This window comes from Bos taurus, chromosome 13 (genome assembly GCF_002263795.3).
Source record: "Bos taurus isolate L1 Dominette 01449 registration number 42190680 breed Hereford chromosome 13, ARS-UCD2.0, whole genome shotgun sequence".
NCBI classification, from domain to species: Eukaryota; Metazoa; Chordata; class Mammalia; order Artiodactyla; family Bovidae; genus Bos; species Bos taurus.
Window position 1 is genome coordinate 18,257,414 of NC_037340.1, and position 20,737 is coordinate 18,278,150.

Consider the following 20,737-nt stretch of genomic DNA (forward strand, 5'->3'; position numbering starts at 1 on the left):
CAGAGACTTTGGACGTGAAAGAACCTGCTAGTTTCTATCATGAGCGGTGGCAGACCACAGAATCTAAAAAAAATTTTGAAGAAAGCCTCTGTGGGCCCTCAATTGAAGGAAAACCAATCATTTCCAACCAACTTACACAAATACTTTTAAAGAATTACTAAGAACCAGGTTTATAACAAATAATCAGATGTGTTTACATCATTCCCTTGGAAGGCAAACTTCTTTGGCAACCTAGAAGTAAAGTCTTCTATCCATGCAAGAGAACCTACATGGAGAGCACTGAACTAGGTGCACCGGGGTGGAAAGCAGAATTGGTAAAACCAACACCTCAGAAACAACAGCACACACACAGTAGAGGACTAATTGCTCCATTGTCCAGGTCATGAAAACCACAGGAGTACAAAACAGACAGATCAGCAGGAGTCTGAACAAGCGGAGGTGTTGTGTAGAAGCTGCCCCTTGAGCCGGGCCTCATTATGGTCTGCATAACAGCTGGACAGAAAAGTGAGAAACCGGGGCAGAGACCACCGATATGGAGCCCCATGGGCAAATTCAGCCCATCTGCCCTTGGAGTGTTATTGCCAACTTTAGATTTCAGGGGAAAGAAAAAGGGCATCCCATAATGGAGCCCTCAGATTTAACATCCAGAAGTTTAAAAGCCACTAGATTTATTCTACAAATGTTCCCTGCATGAACTATATAAAGGGATCCTTCTCTTTGTGAACCAGTTGCCCTCCCCCCCAAAAAGGTATTCCTCTGCCAAATGACTAAGGCTCAGACTTTTTAGTCTCAGGACACCTTTACTGAAAATGACTGATGACCTCAGTTTTGTTTATGTTATATCCAGCAGGATCCTGTAAATGTACAGCCAGCTCCTGGGAAGGGAAAATGCTATGGGTAACTTTTGCAGATTTCTGTAATGAAAATACTCCTACTATGCAGATTTTAAGTTGCCAATGGGTGACACTGAAGACAAAGCTGGAAAAAGATGTGTGCGACTGGCTATGACAAGCCTCTCAGCTCTTATATATATAAGCTGTTATATGTTTTTATATATATAATATTGATATTTACTAAATAGAAATTAAAACAGAAAATTTTAAAAATACTTAGTAATTAATTTAAAAACAATAATTCTATCATATGCTAACATAAATAGCATTTTCTGAAGACTGTTTTCAAAGACATAATAATTAGTGACAAGAATGTCAATGTTTTACATTTTTACAAATTCTTTTAATGTCTGGTTTAACTTAAAACAAGCTGGATTTTCATACCTATTTCTGCACTGAATCTATTGTAATAAGTTATTTTAATTGGTATATGAATATGCCTTATACAGATATATGATTAGAAAAGGTGGAGTGTATCAATAGCTTTTTCATAAAAATGTGGGTATTCTTCTGGATACTACCCCAAAACTCAGCTAGTGGTTGTTTTTCTCAAAGGTTAGTGGCCACGTGGAATCTGAAAACTTAGTTACGTTAAAATCGATTGATCTGGGACTTCCCTGGGGGTCCAATGGCTAACACAACGCACTCCCAGTGCAGGGAACCCAGGTTCAATCCCTGGTCAGGGAACTGGATCCCACACACTGCAACTAAAGATCCTGCGTGCTACAACTAAGACCTGATGCAGCCGAATAAATAAATGCTAAAAAAAAAAAAAAAATCTATTGCTCTGTCTTATACTTCAGATGGTTCTTTAGCCAGGCATGATTTTGTAATGTCATGTAGTAGCTACTTGGAAAATACTGAGTTATTGAATTAAGTAGATCTCCCAAATGCTGATAAATTTCATGATACTCTATCAGAAAACTACATTCATTAAAATCAAGATCAACATCATCAGAAAACTATAAAATATTGGCATGTTATCAAGCTCAAAATGGCAGATGAAGAATTTCCACAATTTGAAACTTCTGCTAAAAGCCTGAATTTTATCATCAGCAATAAACACTGTTAACGTTTTCCTTGATGTGACAAGCTTACTTCATTTGCGTTTGAGAAAAGTTTTCAAATACTCAAGTTTGAACAGACATAGATATAATTTAGTTACTTGCCACTGCTTTAAGAAAAATTATATCCTGTGGCAGGGGCGGGTGTGTGTGTGTGTGTGCATGCAGCTAGTTCATCTTGTCCCTCAGACAATAACTTTTTTTTTTTCTCAAAATCACCACTGCTCTTCAGTAAGTGGCAGAAATGCTTTCAATGAATGTTCCACTTCCAGAACACAGAATATTAAAACAACATGTACTTGAGGGTCAAGATTTAATATAATTGGTAATGTTTACTGCTTCATCAGGGACCATCTTAAGTGGAACAGACTTTTTTTAAAAAACTGCAAGTGAATGCAGTGAAGACTGTAATGACCACTAACAAAGTTTGGCACCACTTACGTGACTGGGATGAGGCACCAACACTTTTAAACCCCCACTGTTTTTGTGCCATCAGGGCAAATGCCAATCCGGAGGAAAAAAAAAATACATCTTAGTATTATTATGAAAATAGGTTTGTCCTCCAAAACCTCCAGGCATGATTGTGTAACATCATGTAGTAGTTATTTGGAAAATACTGGGTCCTTGGAGTCTCCTCCAGGGTTCCCTGAATCACACTTTGAAAACTGCTGCTCTGTCCTCATGCAGCCTCTGGGCCCTGCTCACAGCTCAAAGCGCAGAGTGCTGAAACAGGCTGCAATTTTAGCTCCACCACAGCAGGATGGTCAAAATCACCACCCACAGTAATTTTGATAGAACATTCATATGTCAGAGACTGAGCAAAACAGAAGGTACATTATACCCAAGAGCATCACCAGTATTCCTACAGATGAGACCTGTGGCTTGAGATGCAGTTAGTGCTACACACACTTTCATGGAAATGACCTGCTGGAGAAAAATTAGATATTCTGGAGAACAACTCAAGAAAGATTCATGGGGGTTTTGATAAGTATAAATCATGCTTAGAGTAACTCTAAATGTTTTTCAAGTGTAATTTTCAGGACTTTACATTATTAAACAATGCTGCATCAAAATGGCTTAGTGAGAAGAAACTCTGCTATAGAAAACAGAGCTATACCTACTAGAACAGAACTCAATTCCCAGAATTCTGGAGATGAGTTACATGAATCTGTATCTGCAGTGAAAACTCAATGTCCAAACTCTGGGCAGTGAAGGTCATGTGTGCATGCGCTCAGTTGTATCCAACTCTTTGTGACCTCATGGACTGTAATCCACCAGACTCCTCTATCCTAGAATTCTCTAGGCAAGAATACTGGAGTCAGTTGCCATTTCCTCCTCCAGGGGATCTTCCCAAACCAGGGTTCGAACCCAAGTCTCCTGTGTCTCCTGCATTGCAGGTGGAGTCTTTGCCCATTGAGGCACCTGGGAAGCCCCATTTTTCTTATAAACATCATATATTCATTCCAAGAATTTTTAATAAGTCAATCTCACAGAAACAAGTCATACTTAAAAATTAACTCATTCTTTTGTTCCCTCAACAAATGTTGGAAGCCTGCCTTGTGGACCAGTCTAGACAGCAGAGATAAGGCAGTAAACAAGAAAAGTCTGCTCTCCTAAATCAGGAGATAGAAAACAGATGAAGAGACTAAAACATAATTTGGGAGAGGTACCAAATTCTTAAAAGAAAAATAAAGAAGGGGAACTAGTGAGGTGGGCTTCCCTGGTGTCTCAGGGATAAAGAATCCACCTGCCAATGCAGGAGACATGAGTTTGATTCCTGGGTCAGGAAGATCCCCGGGAGAAGGAAATGGCAACCTACTCCGGTATTCTTGCCTGGGAAAATCCCACAGACAGAGGAAACTGGTGGGCTACAGTCCATGGGGAATTGGACACAACTAAGAGACTAATCAACAACAGCTAATGAGGTAGAGGGAGGATGGAAGGAAGCTACATTAAGGTATACCTTCTGTGGGAAGCTTCTCAGAGGAGGGAACTTCTGTGCAAAAAAAAAAGTCTAAAAGAAAAGTAGGAAAGAAGGTCAAGGGAGGATCTATCAATACACTTATCACATTCCATCAATCAAGCAGGCAACTGCCCAAAAAACAAACACATAAAATGGGTGTGTTTTATATTTTATAATTTTACACCTCTATTTATGAGGCTCTAAAAAGTGTAAAAATGAACTCATGCCAGACAGTTTACCTTTTTTTCCAGATCCCCTGAAGAATAATCCTCTTCTATAGGATGCCTGAAACATAGATTATGCTGAGGCCACCACATCCACCAAAAACCCCACTAGAGACAGGAATTAACGTGATGAAATAAATGAAGATGATGCAGTTGACAGCCTAACTTGGCTTTGCAATTAAAAAAAAATCTAATAATGACACTTATAACTGGTAAAACCTCACAATGTTGTCACACAGCATTTGATTAGCACCTAGTGGACTGGCACCAATGTGTAGCTAGGTTCCCTTATGATGGGGTTTATGAGGTCACAGTGCAGCTGAACGTGTCACACAGTCACTGAGCCCGCATTCCAGACAGTTAATAAAGGATGAGAAGAGGTGAATGCATGGTCTAGCAGACTTCACTATCAATTCTGCTGCCTGAAAAATCAAATCTATACATTATCTATTTTAATTCCAAGGACTCCAATGAAAACCCAGTAACACCCTATGGGAGAAGCTGGAAAAATATCTTGATTTCTGTGTATTAAGACAAGATTCTCAAAAAGAGTCTGTTGATTCTACAGCGAAAAAAGAAGTATTTAAAGAATAAGGCTGAAAACAGGCAAATAATATTATAAATACTTTAAAATAGACATAAACTATTTCACTTCACTTTTTAAAAAGTTGTACTTAGGGACTCCCCTGGTGGTGCAGTGGCTAAGACTCCATGCTCCCAATGTAGGGGGCTCAGGTTTGATCTCTGGTCAGGGAACTAAATCTCACATGCCACTACTAAGACCTGGTGCAGCCAAATAAATAAATAAATAAAAATGTTTTTAAAAGTTGTTTTTAATCACATTAAATGAAGACAAACACAACATGAAAAATACAGAATTGGTATCACTGTAGTGTCTTTACTGTTTTTCTTTCCCATATTGAGGTTCTGGTTTTTTTAAACAATGTGACTAACAAATTGCAAAAATCAATGGAGTTAAATTTTACCTTGTAAATATCAACTGAAAGCACTGATAACAGAGTTGGACACATGAGACTGATATTTTTATATCTATGTTAAAATTATAAGGAGAACTACAACATGATCTTTGAATCCTTTCTGTGTATAGGGAATAAACAAAAACTATCTAAAATTTATAATCTGAATTTAAAAAGGAAGTAATTCGAAATGGCCAAATATGTCTCTCTTAAAAAATTCCCCTTTTGAAAGCAAAGCAAATATCAGAATCAAGTCATTCTTAATTATATAGTCTATTCTGATAATACTTCCAATAAACAGTGGTGATCACTGTGGCGACTGGTGATGACAAAATTAGGGTTTCTTTATGCTTTGAAAAACAACGCTCTAGCGGACTTTTTTCTCTAGCTGATCCTTATCATTTCCTATTAACAGTACTTGGAGCATCATTTTATATTCTAATATGATATGTGTTTTACTTATATAAAGACTGACTATGAACATGATCTTTAGGGAAGTCAAAATTCTTTTAGCTCTAGACTTTTAAAAATCAATCTTATATATTGATTTCAATAAGACTGAAACTAAAACTGATCATAATTTTCTAGCCAACTCCATTATAAAGTAATAAATGCACGTGGTGAAGTAGGTTGCTATGAGATCCTGAGCCCAAAATGACATTTACCCAACAGATGGCTTATATGGGCAAACAGTGGATATTAAAACTACTCTTAACAATGATATAGATTAGATTCATTTTAATACTGAGGAAGAAATGTACATGCCAAAAGCCTGAAGCTACAGAATGAATGCCTAAAACCACTTACCTTTATTTCTGACCAGTATCAACTTATTGGGATCTTCTCTCATAGCTCAGTGGGTAAAGAATCTGCCTGAAAGGCAGGAGACCTGGGTTCGATTCCTGGATCAGGAAGATCCCTTGGAGAAGGAAATGGCAATCCACTCCAGTATTCTTGCCTGGAGAATTCCATGGACAGAGGAGCCTGGCAGGCTATAGTCCATGAGGGTGCAAGAATCGGAAACGACTTAGCAACCAAACTACCACCACAGTCTCAACTCATAGGAATGCCTATGAAGGAAACTTCAATTCACTTGAACTATTCTACATTAATTTTTCTACCAATCATTTGGTATATAAGCCCTAAAGATTACTGACTTAACAAAAACAACTTTAAAAAACAGTAATAATAAACAAAATGTGGTGTGTACATACAGAGAGGAAGGAATTCCTATCACATACAATACAGATAAACCTTCAGGACATTATGTGAAGTGTAATAAGCCAATCACAAAAAGACAAGGAAAAGAAATGCAAAAAGTCAAAATGGTTGTCTGAGGAGGCCTTAGAAACAGCTGTGCAAGAAGAGAAGTGAAAGGTAAGGAGAAAAGGAAAGACAGGCCCATGTGAAGGCAGAGTTCCAAAGAACAGCAAGGAGATAAGAAAGCCTTCCTCAGTGATCAGTGCAAAGAAATAGAGGAAAACAATAGAATGGGAAAGTCTAGATATCTCGTCAAGAAAATTAGAGATACCAAGGGAACATTTCATGCAAAGATGGGCTCAATAAAGGACAGAAATGGTATGGATCTAACAGAAGCAGAAGATACTAAGAGGTGGCAAGAATACATAGAAGAACTATACAAAAAAGATCTTCATGATCCAGATAATCACGATGGTGTGATCACCAACCTAGAGCCAGACATCCTGGAATGTGAAGTCAATTGGGCCTTAGGAAGCATCACTATGAACAAAGCTAGCGAAGGTGATGGAATTCCAGTTGAGCTATTTCAAATCCTAAAAGATGATGCTATGAAAGTGCTGCACTCAATATGCCAGCAAATTTGGAAAACTCAGCAGTGGCCACAGGACTGGAAAAGGTCCGTTTTCATTCCAATCCCAAAGAAAGGCAATGCCAAAGAATGCTCAAACTACCGCACAATTGCACTCATCTCGCATGCTAGTAAAGTAATGCTCAAAATTCTCCAAGCCAGGCTTCAACAGAATGTGAATCACGAACTGTTCCAGACGTTCAAGCTGGATTTAGAAAAGGCAGAGGAACCAGAGATCAAATTGCCAACATCCGTTGGATCATCAAAAAAGCAAGAGAGTTCCAGAAAAATATCCATTTCTGCTTTATTGACTATGCCAAAGTGTCCGACTGTGTGGACCACAACAAACTCTGGAAAATTCTTAAAGAGATGGGAATACCAGACTATCTGACCTTCCTCTTGAGAAATCTGTATGCAGGTCAGGAAGCAACAGTTAGAACTGGACATGGAACAATACACCGGTTCCAAATAGGGGAAGGAGTACATCAAGGCTGTATATTGTCACCCTGCTTATTTAACTTATATGCAGAGTACATCATCAGAAATGCTGGGCTGGAGGAAGCACAAGATGGAATCAAGATTGCCAGGAGAAATGTCAATAACCTCAGATGTGCAGATGACACAACCCTTACGGCAGAAAGTGAAGAAGAAGTGAAAGAGGAGAGTGAAAAAGTTGGCGTAAATCTCAACATTCAGAAAACTAAGATTGTGGCATCCAGTCCCACCACTTCATGGCAAATAGATGGGGAAACAGTGGAAGCAGTGACAGACTTTATTTTTGGGGGGGCTCCAGAATCACTGCAGATGATGACTGCAGCCATGAAATTAAAAGATGCTTACTCCTTGGAAGTAAAGTTATGACCAACCTAGACAGCATATTAAAAAGCAGAGACATTACTTTACCAGCAAAGATCTGTCTAGTCAAAGCTATGGTTTTTCGAGTAGTCATGTATGGATGTGAGAGTTGGACTATCAAGAAAGCTGAGTGCTAAAGAATTGATGCTTTTGAACTGTGGTGTTGGAGAAGACTCTTGAGAGTCCCTTGGATTGCAAGGAGATCCAACCAGTCCATCCTAAAGGAGATCAGTCCTGAATATTCACTGGAAGGACTGATGCTGAAGCTGAAACTCCATTACTTTGGCCACCTGATATGAAGAGCTGACTTATTTGAAAATACCCTGATGCTGGGAAAGATTGAGGGCAGGGGGAGAAGGGAATGACAGAGGATGAGATGGTTGGATGGCATCACCAACTCAATGGACATGAGTTTGGTTGAACTCCGGGAGTTGGTGATGGACAGGGAGGCCTGGCGTGCTGCAGTCCACAAGGTTGCAAAGAGTCGGACGACTGAGTGAACTGAACTGAAAAGACAAATGTTGATGATTCCTCTTATATGAGGTATCCAAAAGTAGGCAAATTCATAGAAACCAAACATAGAATGGTAGTTACAGGAGGTTGGGGGGGTGTGTAAAAAGGAGTTGTTGTTTAATAGGTACACAGTGTTAGATCTGCAAGATGAAAAAGATCTGGAGATCTGTGTCACAACAATGCGAGTACATTACAGCAAACACTACTGAACTATAAACTTGAACTTAAGACTGAGGATTTTATGTCTTTTCTTTAACCATATACAAAAATAGCAATAACGAATTGCCCCACATTTGCTGTAGATGATAATTAGCTGGCTCATTGCCAAGAAGATAATCAATCTGTTGATTTTACCAAAGGCAATGAGACTGACTTCCCCATCATTTTATAAAACATAATTCTAAAGCTGTGGGCGCTCTCGTGCTCCTGACCCCAGAGTTACTGCTTAATAGTTAGATTGGTTATTGGTGCCAGGATTTATATGGACCAGTTACTAATACATCAAAATGGATAAAGTTTAAATCTTCTACGCTCTTCATTTACCCAAGACCAGAAGCTGAACTGGGACATAAACATGAAACTATCTTGAAAGTGAAAAGTGTTAGTTGCTCATTCTGTTGTCCAACTCTTCGACCCCATGGACTGTAGCCTGCTAGGCTCTTCTGTCAATAGAATTCTCCAGGAAAGAATACTGGAGTGGGTAGCCATTCCCTTCTCCAGGGGATCTTCTTGACTCAGAGACTGAACTTGGGTTTCCTGCACAGGAGGCAGATTCTTTACCATCTGAGCCACCAGGGAAGCCCCAAAATACTGGAGTGGGTAGCCTATCCCTTCTCCAGTGGAACTTCCCAACCCAGGAATCAAACCAGGGTCTCCTGAATTGTAGGCGGGTTCTTTACCAGCTAAGCCACCAGGGAAGCCCCATAGTAACTATATGTAGCATACAATTATGATTACTCTTTGCTGATCATGCATGTTCCCAGGTAATGTCCTCTGAAATAATCTGGTTCAACACTGAGTACCTATGTATTATCACAGAAGTAATAGAAATATTTAATGCTATCTAAAGCCAGGTTTCCTGGGCTCTGCCTTTTACTAGCTATGTGACTTGTGACAAGTTACTCAGCCTCTCTGTACCAAATTTTCCTCAACTGCAAAAGATAATGAAAACAGTACCTTTCTACAGAGTTGTTGTGAGAACTGAGCTATGTGTAAAACACTTAATTCAAACTGAATATTGGTGTAAGTTAGGGCTCTTTTTCCTTATACCAAGTACAAAGCAGGAAATAAGCCCCTAGAAAAGGTAAAACTAGAAAGTTCTGAGGAACTGGGAGGCCAACTTATACTGGCAGTACCTATCATGGTAACATATCTGATATCAAATAAATTACCATTAGTTTTCAAAAGGTATTTAAAAAGAGGTCTACTGCTGTATAGAACTTACCTACTTAAAGGCAAGTGCTTTTCCTGAACTATTTCTGCTTGCACTATTTTCACCTGATATTGTCTTTACTTAGCATTGGGTTTTGCCGTAAAACCTGAACAAACTTTTTTGGCCAACCCCGTATTTTTGACCTCACAAGCAGGCTTTTCTCTCCTACGCCTTTTTGGAGAACCACACGTCGTACCTCTGGGGGTGGGGGAAGGCTCAGAAAGCTCACAATTCTGAAGATCATTACTAAGATGCTGTCATCACAATTAATCAATGAGTGAAAATTTCCCAAAGCCTCTGTGCTTCCCAGTGTAATTCCTTTAATAGTTTGGGGCTTACAGAGGTTGTAGCAGCAAAAACTGAAGTGAGGCAAAGTAAACAAACTGAATCTTACTCAAGGAAGAAACTATAAAAATTAACATTTCTAATATTAAAAAATTTCAGTGTCTAGTCTATTTTTGTTTTTGCTGTTCTTTTATTGTGGTAAAAAAATACATAATATAAAATTAATCATCTTAACCACTTTTAAGTGTACTGTTCATCATATTCATACTTTTGTAAAAGATCTCCAGAACATTTTTATCCTTCAAATCGGAATCTATAGCCCTTTATCAACAGCACCTCCTGTATTCCCTCCCCACAACCTACTCGTTAACTAGGAAAAATCAGAGAAAGCGTAAAAAAAGTAACTGTTTATACTCAGTTATTTTTCCATTACTGTTAGTGACAAACTACCTGCTACTAAAACTAAGACTTGAGCATCAAAAAGTACCTAAAATCATTACAAATGACAGAATATCTCTAACCATCTCTTAAACACTAAAACAGATTTGTATTTTTTTTTCTGATTATAAGAAGTGAAAAAACAAAATCTTATTCTGAAATTTGACTTTGCTTTATACCTGCTGAAATTATCTTTGAAACATCAATTTTCTTATTTTTAAAAAAATATTTATTTGGCTGCATCAGGTCTTAGTTGTGTGGCACATGAGCTAAGTTGCTCCTCGGTCTGTGGGATCTTAGTTCCCTGACCAGGGATCAAATCTGCATCCCCTAAACTAGAAAGTGGATTCTTAATCACTGGGGCACCAGGGAAGTTCCTGAAACATCAATTTTCATTCAAAGCAAAGTATTATCACATGTAATACACTGGGATGAAAATACAGAGTGCGTTTTAAAGCCAAAAATTAACCTTTAAAGAAGCAGAAGGTGAAGAAGAACTAAAGAGCCTCTTGATGAAAGTGAAATAGGAAAGTGAAAAAGTTGGCTTAAAGCTCAACATTCAGAAAACTAAGATCATGGCATACTGTCCCATCAGTTCATGGCAAATAGATGGGGAAACAATGGAAACAGTGGCAGACTTTATTTTTTGGGGCTCCAAAATCACTGCAGATGATGATTGCAGCCATGAAATTAAAAGACATTTACTCCTTGGAAGGAAAGTTATGACCAACCTAGACAGCATATTAAAAAAGCAGAGACATTACTTTGTTGACAAAGGTCCATCTAGTCAAGGCTATGTTTTTTCCAGTGGTCATGTATGGATGTGAGAGTTGGACTATAAAGAAAGCTGAGTGCCAAAGAACTGATGCTTTTGAACTGTGGTGTTGGAGAAGACTCTTGAGAGTCCCTTGGACTGCAAGGAGCTCCAACCAGTCCATCCTAAAGGAGATCAGTCCTGACTGTTCATTGGAAGGAATGATGTTGAAGCTGAAAGTCCAATACTTTGGCCACCTGATGCAAAGAGCTGACTCATTTGAAAAGACCCTGATGCTGGGAAAGATTGAGGGCAGGAAGAGAAGGGGACAACAGAGGATGAGATGGTTGGTTGGCATCACCGACTCAATTGACATGAGTTTGGTTGGACTCCAGGAGTTGGTGATGGACAAGGAAGCCTGGTGTGCTGCAGTTCATGGGGTTGCAAAGAGTCAGACATGAACTGAGCAACTGAACTTAACTGAAAGAAATATACTAGCAAAATATACTAGCTATTATTATTAGGAAAGAAGGGGGCGACAGAGGATGAGATGGTTGGATGGCATCACCAACTCAATGGACAAGAATTTGAGCAAACTCTGGGAGATACTGGAGGACAGGGAAGCCTGGCATGCTTCAGTCCCTGGGGTTGCAAAGAGTCAGACCTGACTTAGAGACTGAACAACAATACAACTAGCTATTATATACAAAGTTATCAAAATATGAGTACAGATTATATAAAAAATTATTATTCAAATCAAACAAAATGGTCACTAATATTAATAGTTCACAAATTATTTTTACTTATGTCCCTTAAACCCTAAATTACCTTCAAGAATGAGTTACATGTCAAAGTAGTATATTTTCTTGAATTAGTTAAGAAACAATGAAGATTTAGCATTTACTGAAAAAAAAAATCAGTGTTCTATTTTCTCCTCCTAATTTATGTTAATTTTTAGAGCTAAATGAATACAAGTATTATGATCAAAAAAATTAAATTATGGCACTTAAAAATAACCAGGAGAAAGAATACATAAAATTAAAGAGCAATAGAAAGAAAGTCAACAATAAAATGAAACTTTTTATTTTACAATCTTAAGAGGAATATTTCCTCCAGTAAGAGCCTCTCAAGTCACGGAATCAGCTTCAGTTCAGTTCAGTCGCTCAGTCGTGTCCGACTCTGCGACCCCATGAATTGCAGCACGCCAGGCCTCCCTGTCCATTACCAACTCCTGGAGTTCACCCAGACTCACGTCCATCGAGTCGGTGATGCCATCCAGCCATCTCATCCTCTGTTGTCCCCTTCTCCTCCTGCCCCCAATCCCTCCCAGCATCAGAGTCTTTTCCAATGAGTCAACTCTTCGCATGAGGTGGCCAAAGTACTGGAGTTTCAGCTTTAGCATCATTCCTTCCAAAGAAATCCTAGGGCTGATCTCCTTCAGAATGCACTGGTTGGATCTCCTTGCAAGTCCAAGGGACTCTCAAGAGTCTTCTCCAACACCACAGTTCAAAAGCATCAATTCTTCGGCACTCAGCTTTCTTCACAGTCCAACTCTCACATCCATACATGACCACTGGAAAAACCATAGCCTTGACTAGACGGACCTTTGTTGGCAAAGTAATGTCTCTGCTTTTCAATATGCTATATAGGTTGGTCATAACTTTTCTTCCAAGGAGTAAGCATCTTTTAATTTCATCATACTGAGGTTTAAAAAATAAGATTCAATTAAACACTGAGCTTGAGCTAGATGTACTCAGCCAATAATAAATATAACAAATCAACCTAACATGATGCAAATCATCATATACAAATATGATGTTGCTGGCCAATTAGCAATAACAAACATTGCTTGTTTTGTTTTCTGACAGCTATTCATATTATTCCTGGTCCTACTTAGGACAGAGGAGATAGACTTTAGGCACAGCTGGCAAAACAATGAGAAATGCCATCCCAATTTTCCACCAGTTTGAAAAAGCAAACATGTAAGTCATACACTGAAACCTATCCCTTGTTAAATCAATCGTTCCTACTCCAATCCCTCACTGCAAGCCAGGCCTGCTTTTCTCTAAGGCGCTTCTTTAGCACGCCGTTGGCATCTACAGCAGACAAGATAAGGAAGGAATGAGCAGACTGCAATCCCTGAACACTCCCTAGTGGCTTCCTCTGCTCCACAGAGTCCTCTTGCTCCAAAACTACAGAGGGTGTCAGAAAGGTGGAATTTTATATTAGAACTAAGTCTCTCAAGGCACTATGCTGACCTTGATGCTCTCGAGTTTCCTTCCAGCTCTATGATCCCTGTGGTTCTGCTCCTTGCATCTTTCCTTCCTAATCTTTGCTGAAACTTTGAGAATTGGTCATTTACACAGCAGAGTTATTGAGCCTTCGGAGTCAGGCCTTGGGCTGCACCAGGAGCTGTAAGGCATGAAACCCCAGACAGCACACCCTCTCCCAGAGCTCCATCCGGGTTCCCTCACTCAGCCAAGAGCTTCGTGGCAGCATTATCAATTCCCAAGAGACATGGGATAAAGAAAGGGCAGGGGGCCATCACTGCTGCTTTCAGAGCATATTACACATTGTGAGATAAATGGGAAAACATGAGTATGGTGAGCATATTATGCCAAGGAATTATGCTCAATTTTATTAGGTATGATCATGACATGTGGTTATTTTAGACAATATGTATAAGTGTTGCATACCCAGAAGAAAGGAGGAATGAGATGACGTGATGTCTGAGATCTGTAGAGCTGCTTAAAATTCTTCCACAAAAAGGGAAAAAGAAAAATTTTTTTAATATAAATTTTGTAGCAAGTGCTACAAAATCTTAATTTTAGGTTTCTATAAATGTCAGTCTTATTCTACTCTTACATATGTCTAAAATCTTTCATCACAAAAGAAATGATAAGTTCCCATTACCCATTTAAGGATTATATTACTTCCAAAGGCTGTATGTTTAACTTTTAAGACTACCTGTATATACAGTAATTTTGCTTGTCACTATTTTGGCTTTGGGAAAGGGTTTTCTCCTGGCTTGGTGATATAAAATAGACTCTCTTAATTTATCACCAACAGTTTTTCCAGGGGGAGAGGAGAGTAGACTCTAGTCTTATATACGTATCAACATATACACTTAGACAAGACTCCAGCTTCAATTAAAAAAAAAAATCAACATAAAAAGTAATTCAAAGCAAGAAAACACACAAATCACAGTACTCAAACCTCAACGATCTTCCATGCCAGCCGCTAGCCCTTGGGTACTGTTACCACATGACCTCTATTTGCTTTTGGATACAGACAGAGGGGGCAGGCTCCACTGATACCTGGGAAGTTATAAAACAGAAAAACTGCAAATGAGAACTCTAGCCTCCCTCCATCAGTCAGCAGAGCAGAGGTGTGAGGGCCAAGAGCAAGCTCAAGTTTTCACATCTTTATAAATGGGATGATTTGCAGCGTTAACTTGATTAGCAGAAGCCCTGGATAGGCAGAACTACTATCGAATGACCAGAGGCAAAGGATCAGACCCACTGAAACTTTGGGTTATATCTTTTGTTCTCACACTATTTAATGATAAATAGACCATGTGAAAAGGAAAGTATGTGTCATAAATTCCATTTTATACAAGACTGAATTTAAGTCTAAAACGTCTTGGAATTCACAATCCTCTAGTTTAAAATAAGTGGCAAGAATGTACAAAATATCAGGAATTATTCAGAAGAGTCAGTCACATTTAGCATACATTATAGGCTTAATGAATGAAGATTTCAGCTTGATTTCCTAATCCTTCTATCATATAATATTGCATAATAATGAATACTCAAATGAACTGCTTCAGGCATCACAAGAATCTAAATTGATAATAATGTTTAGAAAATTTTGACTCTTAAGAACTGTGTCCTAATTCTACAAAACATCATGATCCATAAAAGATTATGGCCTCACATCCATGGAGGACAACTCTTATTTAATCAAAAGAATCAATGAATCAGCATACAGATTTCTTCTTAATCTCTTAACATTCCTAGTATGTGAAAGATAAACACGGTGATATATTTTTTGATCAAGTATTTTAAATATATGGAAAACAGAATAAGATAGCAGGTCTATGAACTTGCTAGCCAGATGTAATGACTATCAACATTTGATGTACTTGAGATTTTTAAGGAAGTAAACATTATGAATGTAAACCACAGCCTTTTCCTTGCTCTGTGGTTCCGTCTTCTCACAAGTCTCTATCTCTGAGCCCTTCTGTTCTATTTAACTCTTCAAACTTCCCCACACTCCTATTTAACACATCAAACTTACCCCAGCTCACACTCCTTTGTCTCCCAGACCCATCTTTCTCTTTCACAGGAAAATTTCTTGAAGAATCTATACTTCCAATTTCTACTTTCTCTCTTAATTATTCTGTAACCTACAAAAGCCTGGTTTCTGTTAACTGGACTCCTATGAGATTTCAAAACCCTCATTAATCCGAGGTTATTTTTCAGACTCTACATTACTTGACCTCTTCAGCAACTTTTGACCAAGGCTCACAGAGCTGGGTGTCACCCAGGCTGAAGACTGGAGGAAAAGGCACGTGTAGAGGACAGGGAAGCAGTACCTACAGGGAGAGAAGCAGGCGCAGGAAGAAGAGTTGCTCTCAACTAGCATTTCAGCAAAAGGTGAACTACAGATCTGGAATCACAGTTATAAAAACTCTAGTTGCCATTTTTGTCTTTTCTGAAATTTTGTCACCAAGGAAGGCAGGACTGGACTTCCCTGGTAGCTCAAACAGTAAAGAATCTGCCTGCAATGCAGGAGACCCAGATTCAATCCCTAGATTGGGAAGATCCCCTGGAGAAGGAAATGGCAACCCACTCCAGTGTTCTCGCCCAGAGAATCCCATAGACAGAAGAGCCTGGCGGGCTACAGTCCATGGGGTCGCATAGTCAGACATGACTAGGTGACTAACAACACACTTGAGACTTTGAAATGGTAAATATTTGTGATGTGTGAAAAAGCATGATACATAACTGTATGACCTTAATTACATAAAAATGGACGCTTGGTTGTGTAAATACACAAATGAGACCTAAAAGGATGCATCAGATGGTAAAGTGCTTATGATTCTGGATGACTTTGGTTTTTGTTTTGGTTTCCTATTATGCACAAGTTAACTTTTAAGAAATAAATGTGATTTTAAAAACCTTAAAAGAAAACTCTAGAAGACCCCAGATTAATCAAAAGATATATGTATACTCTATTAATATTCTTTTTGCAGACAAAAAGACAATAGGATAAACATCAAGATGCTAACAACAATTAAATTTCTGCATGTAAAGACTACAGGTGGCTTTAATTTTCTTCTTCATTTAATAATACACATTTTGCCAATTTTCTACAATGAACCTTTTTTTTTTTAATGAGAAAAAGGCTGCTTTCTTGAAAATAGCATGGTCTGCATGCCTGTTTTCCAGGGTAACAAAGAAGGGTGTTGCCAGGGAGATGCAGCTCCACAGAGCACTTGTTAGGAGGAAACCCCAGGGAGCAAGTGGGTGTTGAGAGCCTGAAAGAGGAAAGAAGGGCAGGCTGAGTGCAGGGCGTTTTGGAAAAGTCCAGACCATGCAGGAACCAGGCTGGCTGGAGACAACCCAGGAATTGCCTGGCACTGCTGAGGGCTTTCCAGGCAGCCATCAGTCCTTCCTAGTCTCTCTTCCAGATACTGCAAAGTCTCTCTACTGCTCAAACTCACGTCACTGTGATGCCACCCACTCCCGGCTTGCTCATGTCCCACCCAACACCACCTGGCCACAGGTATCCTGCTTTGGTTAACACTTAGAACATGGGATGGTCCACTCTCTCAGATGCATACCACCCTCCACTTAACCCTGACCAGCTCCACTTCCCAGCCCAGACACAGCGCCACTTGTCCTCAACATCAGCAGTTCCTGCCCCCATCCTCTGCCTTCTGTATACTTTTCCCTGGCCTAGAGAATAGGATTCTCTCTCCTTATATACCCAGTGACCTCTACTCACCCTTCATAATAAAACCCTCTACAGAGCACTCCGAATATTCAGGAAATCAACCCTGAATATTCACTGGAAGGACTGATGCTCAAGCCGAAGCTCCAATACTTTGGCCCTTGATAGCGAAGAACTGATTCACTGGAAAAGACCTTGATGCTGGGAAAGATAGAAGGCAGGAGGAGAAGGGGACAACAGAAGATGAGACGGTTGGATGGCATCACCGACTCAATGGACATGAGTCTGAACAAGCTCTGGGAGATGGTGAAGGACAGGGAAGCCTGGTGTGTTGCAGTCCATGGTGTCACAAAGAGTCGAACACGACTGAGCGACTGAACAACAGAGTGCTCCTGGTCACCAGGCTGCTTCCCCTCTGCACAGCTCTGTCATTTCTATGTAACATCTTACAGCACTTCTTACGTGGCGAGACTTATCCCTTAAACACCCCTCCCCACTAAACCGTGAGATGGCAAGTCCAGGAAATCCACAGCCTCATGCATCCAAAACACCACCCAGATATGGAAGGGGCTCAGTAAGTGGTTGATGAGCTAAACAAATATATCTGTTTTTACTATATATTTTTATAGATATTTCAGAAATGAGGTTTAAGAGCTGAGAAACAGCTAACTGATATTGGTACTCTCTAAACGAAACCAATTCAAAGTTTAAGGCCTAAGTAAAGATTAAACCAAGTATATACTGGGCAAATGGCAAGATTTCTGTCATCTTTAGAGCTGAGAATATAAAACTACATCAATCTGGAATTACCAACCGTACCAAATAGTAATCTGAGGACTACACACGATGCAGGGGGTTTTGTTTCTCCTTTACATAGTGTCTGTTACAAAAGTAATTCAAACACATATCTTCTCTTTGAAGGCAAATCAGTAAGAATGGCTGATACCCAGGCAACAGGGGAAACTTATGATCAATGGCAAGAAAACAGAATCTGCGTGTAATTCTCATACTGCGTGTAATTCTCACTTCCACACAGGCTGACTTTCATGGGTGCCTGCCTGATGCCTACGTTGAGTTTACCTGAGCTAAAGTGGGGATTGAATTTTGACCAGTCTGCGTCTGCATGTGAGCAGATTCGCTCTCTGCCACAGAATCTGGTAAACTTCCATCCTGCTGAGAGTCAATTGTTTCCATGGTCATTTGTCTGAAAAGACAATAAAAAGGAAGAAGAATTAAGGCCCTATCTGAAATACCTGTTTTCACCTGGCTTTCTGGTTGATATTCATTTCTATCATCCAATTATTCTACCTTGTTTTTCAAGAAATAGATTCAGTGGCAAAGCTCTAACTATCCAAATGTAAAGGCACCTTCTCTGCTCACTGGATATGAACACTATACCAAGGGAGCAATGTCCCATGGGAATTAGTTTATTTGAAAATTTTTAAATCTTACAATAAAGTCTCCTTGATAATTATTTTAAGCTCTCTATCATAAATTAGTGATAAAGTTAGGTTTTGTATTTTACATGAAGTTTAAATATCCTACGACTCTCATGGCCTAATAAACCTGCTTTATACTATGATTTAGTATGAAAGAATTTCCACATTACCTACATTAAATGTGTTAGGATATAAAGATGTGTCTGGCTTTGTCAGCACTAAATAGTTTCTGATTTAAAAAAACCTGTCAAATTGAATCACTGAGTGGACCACTTGTCCTGCAGCTCCTCCTTCACTTAAAGTGGAGAATCTAACTTTTCCAGGAAAAACTTGTAAATTTTTATCTTATAATTTCAACTTAAGTTAATGATTTCTATATAGGCTCTTCCTAGACAGAAGGTAAGCCACATTATAATGTTAGCCTACTACGAGAACATATAAAATGCAAACAAAATCAACAACAAAAAATTTTAAAAACTTATAGGAACTACTCCCTGCAATTGTGTATCTTTTCGATCGTTAATAATATAGTGTGTTTTTTTCACCTCAGTGGCCTAAATATATATCCCGAAAGTCTGCAGGCAACTTAGAACTTTAAATTGAAATGTCCAGACGTTTTTTCCAGATTGAATTCTTCTGCATTTCAAGAGGCGTCACCTGAATCCAAGCCTTCTGTTCTCAAAGCTGTCTGCTGTAGCCTGCACTACACCTCGAATTACTTCTCTCCATTCAGACAGTTGAATACTTAGAACTGACCGTGACAGTTTAGGGCAATTATGAAAATCTAGAGTCTACTATGAAAAGACGTCTTTCCCTCAACGTTCTCCAATTCTTTTATCTCTTACCATTTCCCAGCATGGACTTTCTAATTCTAGGTAAGCAGAGGCCATCCCCCTGCAAAAACTGCCAATTCCTGAGGTTCCACTTTTGCTTGTAAGCAGTTTCCAAGGAGAATACCTAGAACATTTGATTCTGCAGGATATGAAAAGGTATTATCTGGGCAAAGAGTGTAAGAGGAAAAACGCTTGGTCAAAGTTTAAAATATCTGGGATTAAAAGGGTTTCTTGGCCGCAGAACTTTCTCTGAAGCTTGACTATTCCAGTTTGACTTGGGAAGGATGATGCAGATCCAGTCAATAGCATTTTCCAAAAGAACCATTCCAAACCCTTTTCCCACAAAGCGAGTCCTAGCAGAAATGGTTTGGAAAGAGTGTGAGAAATGTTGTCTTATGCTACTTATACCTTTATTAAAAGCTCTCCAGGTTTTGTCAAGAACTTGAGTTTCCACTCAAAACATTATCCTCTGAAAGGCCTTCCCCCTTTCAGAAACATTCCTTTAGCACCATCTACATGACAGACCCTGAGAATACAAAAGTCACAATCCTTGCTCTCAAGGACACTGTTCTCCACTTGGGCCTTAGTTTCTCCAAGAGTCCTCGGACAACCTGTCTTAGAATTGACACACACACTTGTAAAGGAAAAAAAAGCAGATTCCCAGGCTCGACCCTAAACCTACTGATTCAAACTTTCTAAGGGGTCTAATTTTTATAGCTAAGAGATTCTGATAGCTATTAAAATTTGAGAACAACTTAGCTTATTGGTAAATGCTATTGGTTAGACCCGTAATGAACACAAATTGTGGGAAGGGTGCTATGTATGAAATGCTAGGGGAAACACAGGAAAACTGAAATAGGCCTGAGGATGGGGCCATATGAGTTGTATGCTGAAGGAGAGGGTAGAAAAGATCAGGACAACCAAGAGAGGAAGGAAAATACAGAGCATGTTTGGAAGACAGAGTAGCTGACTGGAGCAGACAATCTGGTGAGGCATGCAGGAGCCTGCTAGTTTTCATCCTTAACAACTTCTAAAGGGCAATATAGTTAGTTCTTCTTATAGAGGTGAGGGAAAGGAGACATAAAGAGGTTTAGAATCTGATTTTCAACAAAGGGATTGAGTGGCAAAGCCAAGTTTTGAACCAAGGTCTTTTCCCAAAGCATATTCTCAATGACCACACCAAACCGCCATTCAATCTCTCTCACAACATGAGCTCACTTTGTCTTCACAGCCTAATCTCCAGTCACTCCATTCCTTCCCACATTCTGCAATCCAGCCTCC

At 39.3% G+C, this 20,737-nt stretch overlaps 1 protein-coding gene across 12 annotated transcripts in view; it reads right to left on the minus strand.

Moving 5' to 3' along the window:
* CREM (cAMP responsive element modulator) overlaps nucleotides 1-20,737 on the minus strand; it is a 66,807-nt gene that overhangs the window by 31,285 nt on the left and 14,785 nt on the right. For 8 of the 12 annotated variants that reach the window (XM_010811152.4, XM_025000787.2, XM_059892731.1 and 5 more), the window contains 1 exon segment: nucleotides 18,265-18,388. The exons of 1 other annotated variant lie outside the window; for it this stretch is intronic. In XM_010811152.4, the coding sequence (XP_010809454.1) occupies nucleotides 18,265-18,388 (124 nt within the window). 12 annotated transcript variants of the gene reach the window in all.